This window comes from Cricetulus griseus (assembly GCF_003668045.3).
Source record: "Cricetulus griseus strain 17A/GY chromosome 1 unlocalized genomic scaffold, alternate assembly CriGri-PICRH-1.0 chr1_0, whole genome shotgun sequence".
In the NCBI taxonomy this organism is placed as follows: domain Eukaryota; kingdom Metazoa; phylum Chordata; class Mammalia; order Rodentia; family Cricetidae; genus Cricetulus; species Cricetulus griseus.
The window spans coordinates 199,807,607-199,823,862 of NW_023276806.1; the positions used below are offsets into that span (position 1 = coordinate 199,807,607).

Here is a 16,256-nt window from a genome sequence, read left to right on the forward strand (position 1 = left end):
CTGGGTTTTAGGCATGCTGATGGGCCCCACTGTGGCACCCCATCATTTCCTGGTATGTGATGGAGCACAGTCCAACTTCTAATTCCTCCTCCTCAACTCTGCAGTTCAGATTTACAGCCTCCGTAGGTCAAAGTTTCTGGATAAACCAGCAAATCCTCTAGGTACATTGGCTTGACTCCTTGTAAGGGAGGGCACAGATAAAGGGAAATCTTTTATGGCTCACCTAAAGCAGCAAGAGCCAGGCAGAAATGAATAGCTCCTTTTTACTGATGACAAGGTATATTGCAACATATTGCTGGCACTCAATCACTTGGGCTTTGTCAAATTTTTATTTCTCAAAAACTCATCTGTTATTTTCAAATAAGTATGAAATATATTTAAAACCCTCTTACTGACTCAACACTTTGTATGATATTCACTAGTCTATAGATTTGCCATGAGACTAAAAATAATCTCAGTGGCAGCATCTGATTTAAAAGTTGAACATAATGATCTTAAAAATACAATTTTGGAAGCAGGATATTTCTAAAAGAAATTTCTAGTTATCAGGACATGCTCACCTTAGGGTAAGTGATAAAGTTGAATAGAGAGGATATTTTTTATATCCTTATAATGACTCCAGTCAGACTGAGTGAAATAATCCTTGCAGTAAATGCATTTAAAGCCCTTTGAGCATGATATGGATAATTATTTTTAAAGAAAACAGGGGTCTTGAGTGGACTTCCAGGTTACTATTATTATTGTTGTTATTGTTATTATTATATAGCAGTGCCTTTTCAACTTGCTGTTATCTTAGAGGAAACCATCTGGAGACCTCATGGAAGTTCAAATTTCCATTCACTGGGTCTGGGGTGGGGCCTGAGGTTCTCCATTTGTAATGGGCTCCCAGATGAGTCTGGTGCTGATAACACTGAGTTAGCTACAGAGGAAATGAAGTCAATTCTGCACATACTGCTCTCTTCAAATTAGAAAACTGACCTTATGTGATGTAACTTTATCTGTTATATCAAAACATGAGTTTAATTTTTAGAAGGTTATTATTTCCAGTGGTTAGCTCCAAGTCATTCTGTGAATAGCACAAGGGGAAAAAACATTCGGCACAGCTGCATAGTTGGAAATTGTCATATATTTCAAAGTAAGACAAATGGCACACACATGAATATGGAGTCAGGGTAGCTGGAAATCAATGACTTGGCCCCCAGTGCTTCAGTTAACTTTTGTTTCACACAGGGATGGGTGTGACATGTTTAGGATGTATGACATGTTCTGAGACTTCTGTTGGACACTCAAGACTCGCTATAATGTGAGTAGGATATGAGACTGGAATTCAGTTAGGGCTTTAGACTGGGTACAATAGTGTATGTGAAGAAGAGAGAGAAACATGACATTGTGTGAAAGGAAACCAACCAAGGAGTTGGACTTTAAGAGGACATTTGGAAAATGAGTTCCCACCCAAGCTAGCAGGAGAGTGGTGGCGTAGCAAATGGTTAACGGACACTTGTTGAACTGAAAACAAAAATCAAACAAATGGAGAACAGACCGAATGTTTTCATGACCACTGAACAGCTCGAGATCTGTCTTGCTGAGTCACCGAATCACTTCATTTACATAAGAGGTCCATATTCTTCTCTACGTTTGTGTCTGTCAAAAGCTGCCCATGTTTCTTGGAAAGCTCTTCTATCTCCTACCTTTTTTCCTGTCTTGTGTTTTGTTTTGGCCTCTCTTCCCTATCTCCTCATGTGTCTGGCCATGCTTTATGGCCTTCATATATCACATAAAGTGTTGTCAGCCTGAGAGTTTAAAATATTTTTCTTATTTGACTATAACGACCGAGTGTTTGAACAGTACAAATTTGACATGTTGATCTGGATAATTGCTGCCCCATCTGCCCAACCTGTCTCTAGACATTTTACTGGTACCCTACTGACACAGGAAGACTCTCTGCCCCACGTGGAACTGTAGCTGTTTCAATGGATGAGTATTAGCATATGCTTTTCATTCTGGTGCTATCATAGCTACTTTGCTCATCACTGGCAAAACACCTGACAAATCATTTAAGGGAGGAAAAGATTGGTTTGCAGTTTCAGAAGAAACAGTTTGTCATGTGACAGAGGCATGCAGTGGCAGGGGCATTCTGTGTGTGGCAGGGTCACACAGTGGCAGGGGCATGTCATAGCAGGGACAAGCCGTGGCTGAGGCGTGTGGTGGAAGAGACATGCAGTGTTAAATGCATACAGTGGCAGCCTTTTCATATTACCACAGGCCAAAGAAGCAAGGAGTGCTAGACTCACCCCTGCTAATGTGTCTTCCAGCTAGACTCCACATCCTAAAGTTGCCACAATCTCCCAAAGGAGTCCCACCAACTGGACAGCAAGTGCTCAAAAGATGAACCTGTGTCATTCATCCCAGAGTGAAACCCACAATAGTTTGTGATGTCTAAGCTGCGGGTAAGCCATGGCCTATGATATTGAGGCGGAGAAGTCTGAGTGCTTCCTCAGGATCATGAGCACTAAGGGAATCCAGAGCTAACTAGGAGTGAACAGCTGCCTTTAATCTGGAGGGAGGAGTTATTGGAGGGTAGATTGTTTATAGGGATGATTCTTGAGTCATTTTGCCTAGGTTTAAATGCTACTTTGTAATTGGCAAATTAGTCTTGGAAAAATTATTTCTTCAGATCTCGTTTTTTTTTTTTTTCATACACGAGTTGGAAATTGAACATTTAGCCTAGTTCTTGCCCCAAGCGTTATTAAATGAATGTTGGCAAGAACAGCATATACCCATGTGCTGACACACACATGCGCCATAGACTTTTCATTGGTTACATGTAATATGATATATGAAGAAGGCTTATAAAGAGCAGTAAGCCAGGCTTCTCAAAGAAGAGATTTAGATGAGCATAGAGGGAAAATAAGTTCACTTTGGGGACATTTAATGCACTGCTCTTTAGGTACTATTGATATTTGTCAGGAGAACAGGAGCACTCTACAGCATGTAGTAGAATAATGGAATCTAGGTCATCTGAGTTCTTTTCTCTTCTTTCCCTCTCATGCAATGATTGCCATTTATGAAATCCACTATTCATTCTTTGGAGATGGAGCTAAGATTTTTTTCCTTATGTAAACGGAGCTCTAATTAAGACCTTTAACCCCATGAGGTCCTTCTAATAGCTGAGTTCACCAACTTGGGTATCATTAAAGAAATGAAAATTCCCACTGGCATTAGGTGTTTAGAATCAGGACCTAAATGACAGCTAGAAGACAGATAATGATTCGAAGACCAGGATATTGGTGAATGTGGAAAATCACTGAAAATTGTAGAGAATGTCAATCAGGAAACTGATTTACATAGACAAATGTCCTTATCACCATTTCCCTGGTGCTTGCAGGATTCCAATCATGGATTATTGAATGGCAAAATGCCAGTCTAAATGGAATATTTGCCAGCTTAAGGTTTATTGACTTCAATTTGTTGGTTATAATTACTAACTTTTTATGTTTAAGTGTTCTAGTGCTGACATGCTTGGGGGAAAAATTGAACCACAGTGGTGATTGCACAGCAAGGAAATCAGCAGAAGAGGAAAATTAAATGCTAGGTGATCGTTTGAAGTCAGCATTGATGGGAGTGAGTGGGTGGGTGAGTTAAATTTTTAAGTGATTTAGCAAATGATGCTAAGAAAGTGCCACGACACCATTTTGGATTTTCTATTATAACAAATTGTAATTGATCATCTTTTGGTACTCATGTAAGAAAAACCACTTTATAGAAAATTTTCACTGCCCTAAGCAACTCATACCACCCAAAATTCCCCTACCTTTTGTAGAAAAGAATATCCTGAAATAGATTTCGTTTTTAAAATCCCAAGTTGCTTGAAAACTTTGTCAAGAGGTATCAAAGAAGTGCCTTTTACTCCGGAATGCACTGGAATCAGCAGTAATAGTTAGAAATAATGAAATCAGGAATGACATTTTCTGTGTCTCCATGGGATGGTAGGTCATGGCGTGAAGTTTTCAGAGGAGGACAGATCCATTTATTTCCCTTTCCATCTTCTGAGCAAATGTATATTATCTTGTTAAAAAAGATGACAGATTATCTTCCTGGGTTAGTTTTAACCTGTTTCTCATGTATATTAAAATCTTACTCCCAGCCTCCCTTGCCTGACGAGAATGAAGATGGTGCTTCCTTCAATTTCTTTTTGTTTTTCTAAGGAAGCAAATATTAGAATTTGTAAGTAACAAAAGTTCACGTTTCTTTCAGGCAGTGGTGGGCTAGGGTCTTGTCTTGGAGTTTTTCCCTTTTATGATTAGCTTCTGCTGTATCTTTTCATTGGCTCATACTCTTTCTACTCATCCATCCATTCATTCCTTACCCATACCTGAAACTTAGAGATATGTATTTATTCCTACTGATAATTTCACACTTACTCTCTTCATAGTTATGAGAATCCAAATTAGGTATATTTTTGAAAATATATTAGTATTTTCTAGTAGGGTAATTATAGTTCACACTCCTGTATTATATATTTAATAGTCTGAGAAGAGAAAAATTTGGAATGTTTTCCTGCAAGAAATAATGATGTTCAAGGTGATGGATATGCCATTTATCAGAACTTTTATCATTATATAATGTACATACTTATGTAACGTGTATAAAACCACACTATAGCCATAAATGTATGCAATTATTGTGTGTCAATCAAAACATAAAATAGGACTTAAAGAAAACAAAACTTGTAAGAAACAGGGAGTTTGGTGACTTTGTAAAATGTGATTTAGCCTCAGGCAAGTTTTTTAAAATTAAATAACTGACAGTTTGCCAGGCTTCCTTTTTACTTCTACAATTTTGGTGTTTACACATCTGACAGCTGAATATGAAGCCAACCTGGTGTGGTGTGGTGTATGCTCCATTTTCTCCTCCTTTTCTCATGTATTAGCCTAATGCCACTTCATCAAGGAAGCACACCTTGTCCCCAAATCAGGGAAGAGACCCAGGGATTCTTAGCAACACTCATTATGACTGAGTACTTATTTGGATCATTGTTTACATAATGCTTGTCTTTGGAGATGGAAGAACCATGTCCACATGCTCCTTCAGATGGGAGGACTGCTTGTTTCTCACCTCATCGCTAAGGCTTTTCTCAGTCCTGAAACCCAGTGTGAGCCGATTTATTGCATAAATTATTAAAACAGCAAGAGTAGCCATTTAGAAGACTTGAAATTTACTTTAACTATTGATCAAAAGAAGGGCTTGGCTGGATACTATGGGCAAGGAAGCTTCTTTTGCAGTGGTATTGATGAATGCAGACTCATAACTGAGAATGAGACACTCAAGGGTGCTGGGATAACCTCTCCCCCACAATCCCTCCCCCAAAGAGTCCAGACATGAAGCTATTTGAAGAGAGTCCTTGAAAACTCTGATAAAGATGCGGAGGTGTAGCTCTGCATGGTTTGTGGTGGGTGTTGGGTGGACATAGGAAAGGACTACGTTTCTTTCAAGGGGCTGGCCACTGGGAGTTTGACCATGCTCCAAAGAGTATATGGGCAACACAAGTTGGACTTGGCTTTTGGGGGGAGGTGAGGGCGGGCACATAGTTGGGAGGGCGGATTTGGGAAGAATGAGAAGTGAGTGTGATTGAGGTACATTGTATTAAATCCCCACAACATTAATAAAAATGTTATGTTGGGTAGAGGGAGAAGGGCTTGTACTGAATTAACTTTTAAAACTTGTGTGTAATATTGAATTTTCACTCATGATAATTTTCTAGAAGTCACAGCATAGTGAACTATGGAGAAACTAGAAAAGAAGGAAATTGATGACCAGGAGAAGATTTAAATGAGAGAAAGCATAAAGTTACTTATAACAGTGAAGTACCTATATTAAGTAAAATTTAACCCTACTTGTTAAAACATTGAGATGAACATGTATGTAGAATGTCTAGGCTTAAAAAATCTCCACACTGCTAGAGACTTGATGGATTATCATTGCTCCTTCCCTTAGGAGCTGTTATGCTTTCTCATTGTAAAATGTAATTAGTAGATGTACAAAAAAAGCATTTTTAATCATACAGGACATAATTGTGGTTGTTTATATGTAAATTCTTTCATGTTCATGAATTGCTTGTTTCTCCATTTTAAATAGGCAGGTTGGAATTTAAATGCTCTCTAGCTTTTGGTGGGTTCCTGTAGGAGGTGTCTGTGGGGGGGTCAGGATGTACTTTCTTTATGAATTTGTCAGTTGCTGGCTGTGTGACTGACTCACAAGAAGTCATGGCTTTTCTCAAGGTAGCTTCTGCTTGTATGGCTGTCTGAAGTCTGTGACTGGTACTTCCTTTGGCCTGCAATGCTCATGTATGGCAGTCACCATGCCCTAGGTTCTAAGGTATTATGGCTCTCCACTCTACCCTTTCTATACTGTTACTGCCTTGAAACTTCTTGTATTTAGAAGAGTTGTTTGAATTTCAGTGCGCTTTTTGCTTTCTTTCCTTCCCCAACTCACACAATATCCTTGAAAGATAGAAATAGAAAATGGGATCTTCTTACATTTCAACAGACCAGACAAAAGGATTATTAGAAGCCAACAAATGACTAGAAGTGTAATCATACTTACAGTTGCAGAGGCATGCGGAGACAAAACCACGCTCTTTGGGTTTTGAGGAAGGTGTGCTGCCTTTGATATGATGTTTTTTCATGTTTACTGTTGCAAACCATCTTTGAATGATTTATGGAGCAGTGGATCGGTCTTGCCTTTCCCCTAGCTGCTTGATTTTGTTAGCAGTGGCCAGCATTGTGAAAAGGATGCAGTAGTGGTGGGGGAGGTGGGAGGGGAGCGTGCAGCCTGCATTTTGGCCCATGATGAATTAAACTGATGATCTCAAAATTTCTAATACAGGATTGCATTTGCTAATAAATATTTCAGTGTGGGTGCAGATGTAAATGCTTTACTTAGTTGGAGTAGAGGACAGAATAAAAATGTAGTACAATGCAGGATGAAATCTCTCTTGCTGTCTCTAACCCCCACAATCTCCCATTTCAATGGGCTTTCTGGCTTTATTTTGCTAATCTCTATCATGTATCAAAACACGATGATGAGTCTTCCTTGAGAGTCAAGTATGGGAACTCAACTGAGCAGTAAGACAGGGATTCATATTTCACATTTGATATTGACTTGTGAGCTGGAAGCTGAAGAACTGGGTGGACTTGTGTTGAGTATGACTTAATTTGGGAAGGTAATCATAATTTTGAATGCAAAATTGGGGCACTCATCACCCTTCTTATTTTATTACCACTTGGCCTTTTCTCCTCCTCATCTTTTTATGTGATATTCATGAAGCTGAGAGGAGCATGAAAGCTTCAGGCAATGTTGGGAGAGGGGGACCAGTGCTAGGCATTGACTCCTAGCCTTGATTTCTCACTCTGATCTAATTTCTGATTATATACTCATGTCTTGCCACAAGCACAAGGAGATTTACTACTACAGAGAAATGAAGTCTGAACAGACGAAGTTAATGGCTACAACAGTCATTATGCTTTTTCTAGTCCTGAGTTTAGCAGCTGTAACAAATCCATCCTAAGGATTGGTGGCAGGAAGCAATCGTTGTGATGGCCACTGTTGCTAAGGCCACCATCACTGGAGAAGTGCTCAGGCAAGTGCTACCTCCTGGGGGGAAGAGTGGAGTTTCAGGCTGATCTCTCACTGGGGAAAACCAATGATGTTATTGAACACCACTAAGAACCCCTCACTTACCTGCCCCACCAAATGCAGCAATCAATAAATGAACAAAGTTGTTTTCAGGCAGGTTTAATTTTTTCCCCCTGAGAATCAACAGCGAAGGTGCAGGTTTTTTGTCTGTCCATACTTGAATTCAGATACATTCGAGTTTCTTTGTAGGAAGAACTTTCTTTGAACCCTATGGCTTCACCTGAACTGCCCTTTTGATGCCCTATTGCTAGCTTGTCATGGTTGGGACATGGCTCCCATGAGACTGGGCAAATCAGAAAGTATGGAAAGCAGGCAGTACTCATGCCATTTGGACAGATAAGGGAAGAGTCAAACTTTCAATGATATTTTGATGTACAAACCATGAGAAACCTTCACAGGCAACTGAAATTATGCCCATTTGGCACCAGCAAGATTATAAGTCTCAGTTACTCCCAATCTCACCTCTCAGTGATGTAAATAGACTCAGTAAAGGCAATGGGGAGAGACACAGTTTGTAGGAGGCCCAAGCAGCCATACGTTTGTTTCAAATAATCACTTTACAGGGAACAGTAAACTAGAAGGGGCTTTTGATTATAAATGTCATTTTTAATTCAATGTCACATTGAAGTCCATGGGCTTCCAAAGTGTTCCAAGATATTTCTGAAGTTACTGTGGCCATTTCTAGCACCCCAAAGAGATGACTGACAAGTCTATACTTTCTTGTAGTGAGCATGCTCAGGACACAACTGAAATGCACTTAGTTGATTTGAATTGGAATTCAATCACTTCTTCTTGGTAAAACAGATGATCTCATGCTGATTGGTGGCTGTAACATCTGAGTAGAACCTTGACTGATAAATAATATGAAAATTGGTAACTTTATACTGAAATAAATAGTATTGTAGAAAAATCCTTCAATGTTGGTGTACATGGAGGAAAGCGATGAGTTTTCCATTTGGGTTTTTTTCCCATTAATGTTTATTGACCTTTTACTATGTGTTAGGAACTCATATAACATCTATAAACAGCACAGCAAATGCCTGTTTAGAGTCTATCTGTCAGTGAAGGAAACAGTATACATATACACGATGTGATACCAGTGTGGAAGGAAATGCATACCGTGATGAGGTAGTAACTCAAGGTGGGAAGACACCAGAAAGTGGTGTGCTTCGAGAGGTTCTGTTTCAGGAAGAAACAACTGAGCAGAAACTGAAAGATTAGAAAATCCAGCGAGGAAAAGGAGGACATGTAGAGTGCTATTATGAATGAGAAAAGGGGAATTTCCAGGTGCACGAGTTGAAAGAAGGGCTTTATGGTTTGGTCTGGTGAGCCAGGGGGAAGAGGAACAGATGCCAGCTAAAAGGACCCCATGGCAAGGAGTTTAGGCTTTATTCTAAGATGAAAGGTAAAGGAAAAATGATTGAAAGGCTGTGAGCAAGATTCTTCTATTAGTTTCCTATCTTAAAGGATTGCTTTGGTTGCTGATGTACAGATTTGAAGAGGGCAAGGATGGAAACAGCAAACAGCTGACGTTACAGGAATCTTGGCATCATAGTGATTTGGCCTAGAGAGTGTCTTTTATTCCATCTTTGCTTGGGTATCATCTGGGATAAGCCGTGGAGCTTTAGCCTTTATGTTTGAATTCCAGGGATAAAAGATGGGGAAAGCATGTCTGATCCCTCCAGGGACATTTTTAGAAGTTCTGTTCAACACTGCAAAGAAGGCTGGAAGGTGTAGTTCAGTTTTGAGTGGTCAAGCGCCTAGAGAGATTCCATCTAGCAAAAGTATAAAGAAGCTGGTAGTCTATTTTACACACACACACACACACACACACACACACACACACACACACACACATAGACACACCTATTGAAATCAAACTTTAGCCTCCTTTAGAGGCTATAAGCCAAATGTGGAATTCCTTTTTAGGGTGAATAAGTCCAAGGTTTGCAGAATAGCCAGTTAAATGCAGATCAAGTAATTAGTTTTATTAACAGCCAGGCAAGCACCAAATCGCTCCCAAGACACATGGCTGTCTCTTAAGAACTAGAGTGCAGAGAAACCAGCTTGGACTGGAGGCCAAAATAGTGCCTCCTACTCCTGTATCACATCTCAATGTTGGGACCACTTTTGCCCTCCTAGCAGATTTGAAGTCCTGTAAATTCAACCAGCAGCCTGGACTTCTGCACTCCCCGCCTTCACACACATGGTATGTGAGAGGTATATAGTGGGGAGGAGGATGAGCGTCTTGTACCTGGAAGAGAGTTTCTGCCCACACTTAGGAAGGGAGCCTGGGATGAGAAAGTCTTTAAATAAAGAGCTTGTTAGGCATGCTTGTCCAGCAAGTGTAGACCCTTGTCTTCAGGCTTAGTTTCCTTTCTGTAGGGGAGAGGAAGAAGAAACAGGCAACTAGATAGGAAACTTTTGTTCTGTTTCCCAACCCCAAAACATGGGGTTGGGCGTGGGAACTGCAGTTAATAGAAAAGTGGGAGCTGAAGCCTTTTTTAAAGGGAGGGTCTTGTGATGAGCCTTGTGTTGTATAATCAATTGCCTCAAAAAACACTTTATTGGGTAATGAAAATGGCCTCATTTTAAGCATATGTTATAGTCCTATGAAACCTCAGCACAAAGAAAATGATAAATGAAGGAACGAAAGATGACAGGCATGTTTAAATATGCAACTTGATGCCTTTAGGAGTCAAAAGAGAAAAATAAAAGGGAAAAGTTGGGTGAGGACAGCAGCAGTAGAGAGTGTTGAAAGGGAAAGTGGACAGAGGACCAACTGGTTAGGGTAGGACAAAGAGTGGGGGTGCATCAATCAAATAGCCAAGCTTCTGGAGTGCTGGAGAAATGGTGGCAGAGAGGTTAATAAAAAGGCAATTTATAATGAGTGGGCAGAAATCCAGGAACCACCATTGGATGAAGACATACTCAGGGGTTGACAATAGCTAGTAGAACTGCCAGGGGTGAGAGTTCACGATGTACACTAGAGCCTGCAAGAGCTATGGCTGAGGCTCAGGTAGAGACCACCTTGTTATTGGGGGAAGAAGCTGAAGGAATAGATCTTGACCTCTGGCTGGTCTTGCTCCCAAACACAGCTGGAAGCCAGAAACAGAAAACCCAGGTGGTAGTAATAAAGAGCACAGCCTGTTAGACACAGGAGACACAGAAGGTTGAGATGGCTGACAGGCAAGTGGAGACGATCCTTGCCATACTGTAGCAGAATGAGCAAGAGGTGATGCCGAATATCCTGACATGGGTTAGTTAGTGAATTACCTCTAAACATTGATTGGGTACTTGCTCCATCAAGTGTTGTAGATACCAAATAAATAGCTAATTTTTGGGAGAATCATAAACCAGCTACCAGTCAGGGTTCTAATTTCAGATGAGAGGCACTGAGGGAGTGAGGAACACTGCTTGGCAGAGCCAGAGGAGGGCTCCTGTGGAGGGATGACATTGGAGGTATGCACAACATCAGCAGGAAAAGCAGCACCCTCCCCCTGCTCTGTGGTGTCCCTGTGGGCAGGGGTGCAGGTGTCGACCACCTGCAATTTCTTTGTCTAACTCCAATTGAGTCTGGCCTAAAGGAGGCAGAGCAACAGGAAAGGGGAGCAAGACCAGACTGAAATCTGGATCTATGCCTCCATCTCCTTCTGCTATGGATGCAATGTAACATGTGTGTGTGTAGGGGGGGGGGTATGAGTAGAATTGAGTGGTATCCTGAACCAGACGAGAGTGTAGATTTTATCCTTAAAATTGTCAAGTGGGGCTTGACACTGTAAAGGACATTACTTCTTTAGAAGAATAAGTGAGGGATGAGGAACACGTTCCTTAATGCCTCTTCTTGTTGACAATGTTTTCTTGGGTTTCCCTTCCTTCTGTCTCCACTGTTCTCCCTCACCCAGCACCTTTATAGTGTTGTTTTTATTAGGTAAATCCCCCAGGGTTAAAGGGCTAGTTAGGATGGATCTGGTGCTGTGAAAAGAAAAAGAAACAGCTTAGGTATTTAATAAAATTTCACTTCAGTTGCTAGTAGGGGTTTAATTTGAGGGTAGTGGAAATATTGAGGATGCTGACATAGAAATTAAAATGCTTAATGAGCCAATGCTTAGTGATTTATGGCAAATAAAGTAAAAACAGGACGTGACTTCATGATGGTTTGAAAAGTTGGCTTGAAATACTATTGCTATACCATAATGCTATTGTAGACCAAAGCACAGAAAAACGGAACAAATGAAATTGCAAACACGTCCGTTCCCATTGCTTTTTCACACATCGATCTCCAAAGAGAAAGCTCTTCAAGACATTGGGGAGAAAGCCCATTACTGGATTAATCAAACAACCATCTCCTATCTGCACTTTTATTTTATATACCCTTTACACCTGTTTAATTAATCCTAAACATGATGCTGACTGCTAATTAAACAGCCCTGGAAGTGACTGACTGAAGGTAGTAATTTGAGATAATTAGTTTTGGTTTCAAACACTCAATTTTCACACTTTGTGCTCATTTTTAGAAAGGGGTGGCTCATTATTACAAGGGGGGTGGGGGCTGTGGAAGACATTTTACTGCTGGACTCTGAGGATCTGAGGAAGTGGGAGGGCTGTGTTTTCAAATAGGACAAGAACATGGTACAGTGCTGTAGAAGTCTTTACAGCATTCTCTTCCACACACTCCCCCCAACATAACCCACCACCCACCCATAACTATAGCCAAATCAGCACAGAACATCCTGGGGGCAGACTGATGAATCTTTTTTTCTAATATAGCTTTTTATTTATTCTTTGTGGATTTTGCATCATGCGTCTTGATCTCACTCATCTCTCCATCCCTTTGAATCTGCTCTCTGCCTTTGCAACCTCCCCAAGATAAAACAAAACAAAATTTCAAAGGAAAGAAAAAGGAAGAACAATCTTGCTACAAAAGCTGTAGTGTGTTGCACAGTATACCCTTTAGTCCACACGTCTTTACTTGCAAGTGTTCATTGCAATAAGTCATTAGTCTGGTTCCAGGGCTCTGGTTTCTGCCTCAGTATTGTTAATGGGCCCTCACTGGGACTCCTCTTGGATAGCCTGTTGTTGTCATGTATCATGGAGATCCTGCAGCTTTGGGTCTGCAGAACGGGGCCCTTCACGTGTTCTAGCAGGTCATAGGTGGATGTTGAGATGGGACAACTCATGGCCATGGGTCTGGGTGGTTGCTGAGTTGGACAGCCCACAGCTTGTCCTCATCCTCACCACTAGGGTGAGCTCTCCAGCACTGCTCAGGCTAGCTCACCCTTGTCAGTAAGCAGCAAGAGGTAGGGCTGGTTCTCCCACTTTCATGCCTGCAGGGCTCACTCATGCACACCTACACCACTAGGGCCAGCTTTATTGTATTGCCTATGAAAGGTGCAACAGGAATCAATCAAAGGTGCTGCAGCTGGTGAGAGGCAGGGCCAGCTCTTTCACTCCTGTGACTTCAGGGCCAGCTTTCCCACCTGCCACAAGTGTAGAGGGAGGGGGGTAGGTGTCCTTTCCCTCACTCATGCCACCATATGGCAGACCAGGGACAGGGCCAGATCATATTCTCTGGGTGGCTCAGGTGAGGTGCAGGGCTTGTGCTCAGTCTCAACAGTGTTGGGCATGGAGAGCTCTGGGAGGGAGGAGGCGTGTGTCTTCTTCTCCCCCTCAGTATTAATCTTCAGAATCACTTTTATTAGAATATACAAATGCATATGGGGTTGGTTTGGGGGAAATTTTTTATCTAGTACAGGACATAGGGAGAGCTCACTGAGAGTTCAGGATCTCTTCTTTGGATTTTCTAGAAGCAAGAAAAAAAGTGAAGATGGCTAGGGTTGTTGTGCTTTGAGATTTAGAGAAGTGTCACATACCACAAAGGCACAGGGCCCAATCAAGACATCTGTCTGTCAAGACAGGGTTAGTATGTCTAGAAGAGAAAGCAAAGGGAACCAGGAGGAGGCTCGGACAGTTTTTATGGTCATGCCATGTAAAGTAAGTGATCCCCACCAGGAAAAGAAACCAGGGAGAATTTAGTAAATAGCTGACCTGAGCAGTCACTGCCGCTGCCGAAATAGGTAGAAAGTTGGAGCCATGTTGAGCAGATGCTGAACAGCTTTCAGAACCTGGACAGCTCCTGGCACATCATTTTGCTTCTGAGTCTGAGTATAGCTTCTTTTTCCTATCTTATATTTATTTTTATTATTTTTTCAAACAATCTTATTTTACATACCAGTCCCAGTTCGATTTCCTCACCCCTCCCCATCCACTCCTCAGAGAGGATGAGGCTTCCCGTGGAGAATCATCAACGTCTTTCACATCATTTGTGGCAGGACCAGGGCCTGCCTCCAGGCAGAGCAAGGTATCACTCCATAGGGAAAATTGGCTCCAAAAAGTCTTCATGCACTAGGGACAAATAGTGGTTCCACTGCCAGCAGTCCCATAAACTGTTTAATGCCCCCAGCTGTCACCCACATTCAGGGGACCCAGTTCTGTCCCATGCAGGTTCTCCAGCTGTTAGTCTGAAGTCAGTGAGCTGCAAGTGGCAGCTCACTGCAAGTGAGTAAACCTTTTATTTGTATCTTGTTGTCACTTCACTGGGCACTAATATGGAGCAGGATTCTGTAAACTTAGAGTGGTTATCCAGATGTTGAGTGACCTTCAAACATGTTAAGAATGGGTTGGAAGCCAACTAGTTAGAGACTGCTGAGTGACCATTAGATCCTGGGATCCACCACCTTTTATGGCAAGCCAGAATAACTCTCTGACATCCCCTTTCAGCCTAAGACTTCAGCAAACTCTCACGTCAGTTGCCACTAGGGATTTAATTTGAGGGCATGAAGTATTGGGGGTGCTGGCATAGACATTTTGTTATCTGTAGAGTCTCATGGTGAACAAAATTGTTCTATGTATTAGTTAAGCTGTATTGTTAAGAAAACACCTGAGTTAGGGTATCTTGGAGTCATTTTGGCCTCTCATGTTATGCCCACACCCCATGATGGTGACTGAAGAGTGATAAGATGCCAGGCACACAGTGCACACTCTCAGATTTTTGAGAAATGACATAGGATTCTCAATTTTAAAAACTCCACGGCATCTATCCTGTTGGTATCAGAAAACATTCTCTTTTCCTAAGGAATTTGTGATCCACATGCTTTTTCTAGGTGACGATTTTTAATGATCTGGAAATATGTTTTTATTAGAAGATACACAGTTCACTAGTTACAAATATTCCCGTGTTATTCAAAGACTATACCAATAATCAGTGAGGAGAATAGAAAAAGTATGCACTTAAAAATAATTTATGGCTAGGTATGGTGGCACACGCCTTTAATCCTAGCACTTGTGAGACAGAGACAGAGATCTCTATGGGTTCAAGAGATCTAGCCTGTATCTCTAGCCTGAGCTACATAAGTGGGTCTAGGATAGCCAGGACTGTGTCGTGAGACCCTGCATCAAAAAACAAAAATAAAATAAAATAATCAGAACTATAAATTTAAAATGTAAGTGGTATCAAGTGTTGAAACATAAACAAACAAAACAAAAAGCAAAACAATAACAACAAAAGTCCCTCATGTTAAATTACCACATACCTTTTATGTGTGAAAACCAAAGAGCATTTCTGAGGTGACCTTCTCTGATGTATGTTTGTACTATGGCTTCCTTTCTTTCATTTCCACACCAGAACAATCACATACAGAATAAAAAAGCAGTAACAAAAAGCACTAAATGTTTTCCTTTGGCCTTCAACACAAAGGAACTTGAAGCAAAACTAAATTGTTTCTCAATGTTTATGCATCTGTGCTTCTAAAGAAAGTGAAGCCCGTGGAGTGTTAGGAAATTATTTCTAATTAAATTGGCGGCCCTAAAACCATATTTTCCCTTCAGGCTGACACATCTAGGTTTCTGTTACAGCTTTGACTGTTTATTCTCTTGCAACAATCTAGCATTGTACAAGACACACCATGGATTGTAATGCCCTCTCATTTGTTTTGCAGATACCTCAAATTAGCTATGCATCCACAGCCCCAGAGCTGAGTGACAACACCAGGTATGACTTTTTTTCTCGGGTGGTCCCGCCTGACTCCTACCAAGCCCAAGCCATGGTGGACATTGTGACGGCCCTAGGATGGAATTATGTGTCAACATTGGCTTCCGAAGGGAACTATGGAGAGAGTGGTGTTGAGGCCTTTACCCAGATCTCAAGGGAGATTGGTGAGCATGTATTTACCAGTTGATTGCATTTGGAGGTGACAGGTTGCTAAAATCTGGATACCTCCAAGAGCTGTCTGATGCCTATGAGATATTAATGCTCATAAATGTGTGGCCCAGGTTGTCCTCTGTATGGGGAAGCAAGATTATAGATTGTTTTATTGTTCTTATTTCTAGAAAGGTGACTCTTGGTGCTAATTTAAGCAGTAGAAATCCCAACTTCAGTGAACATCTTTTGAGTTGTCTGTTTTGATGAGGGAGTTTGCATGCACCTTAGAGCCACAGTGAATTTGAATAAATGACATACTATTTGATTATTCTAGATAGAAGTTTACATTAGCAAGTCATCA

The 16,256-nt window shown here is 41.2% G+C and overlaps 1 protein-coding gene across 1 annotated transcript in view; it reads left to right on the forward strand.

Moving 5' to 3' along the window:
- Positions 1–16,256, forward strand: part of LOC113832815 (metabotropic glutamate receptor 8) — a 768,119-nt gene that overhangs the window by 122,442 nt on the left and 629,421 nt on the right. The window contains exon 2 of the mRNA XM_035451540.1: positions 15,693–15,909. Within this exon, the coding sequence (XP_035307431.1) occupies positions 15,693–15,909 (217 nt within the window). The remainder of the gene's footprint in view (positions 1–15,692; positions 15,910–16,256) is intronic.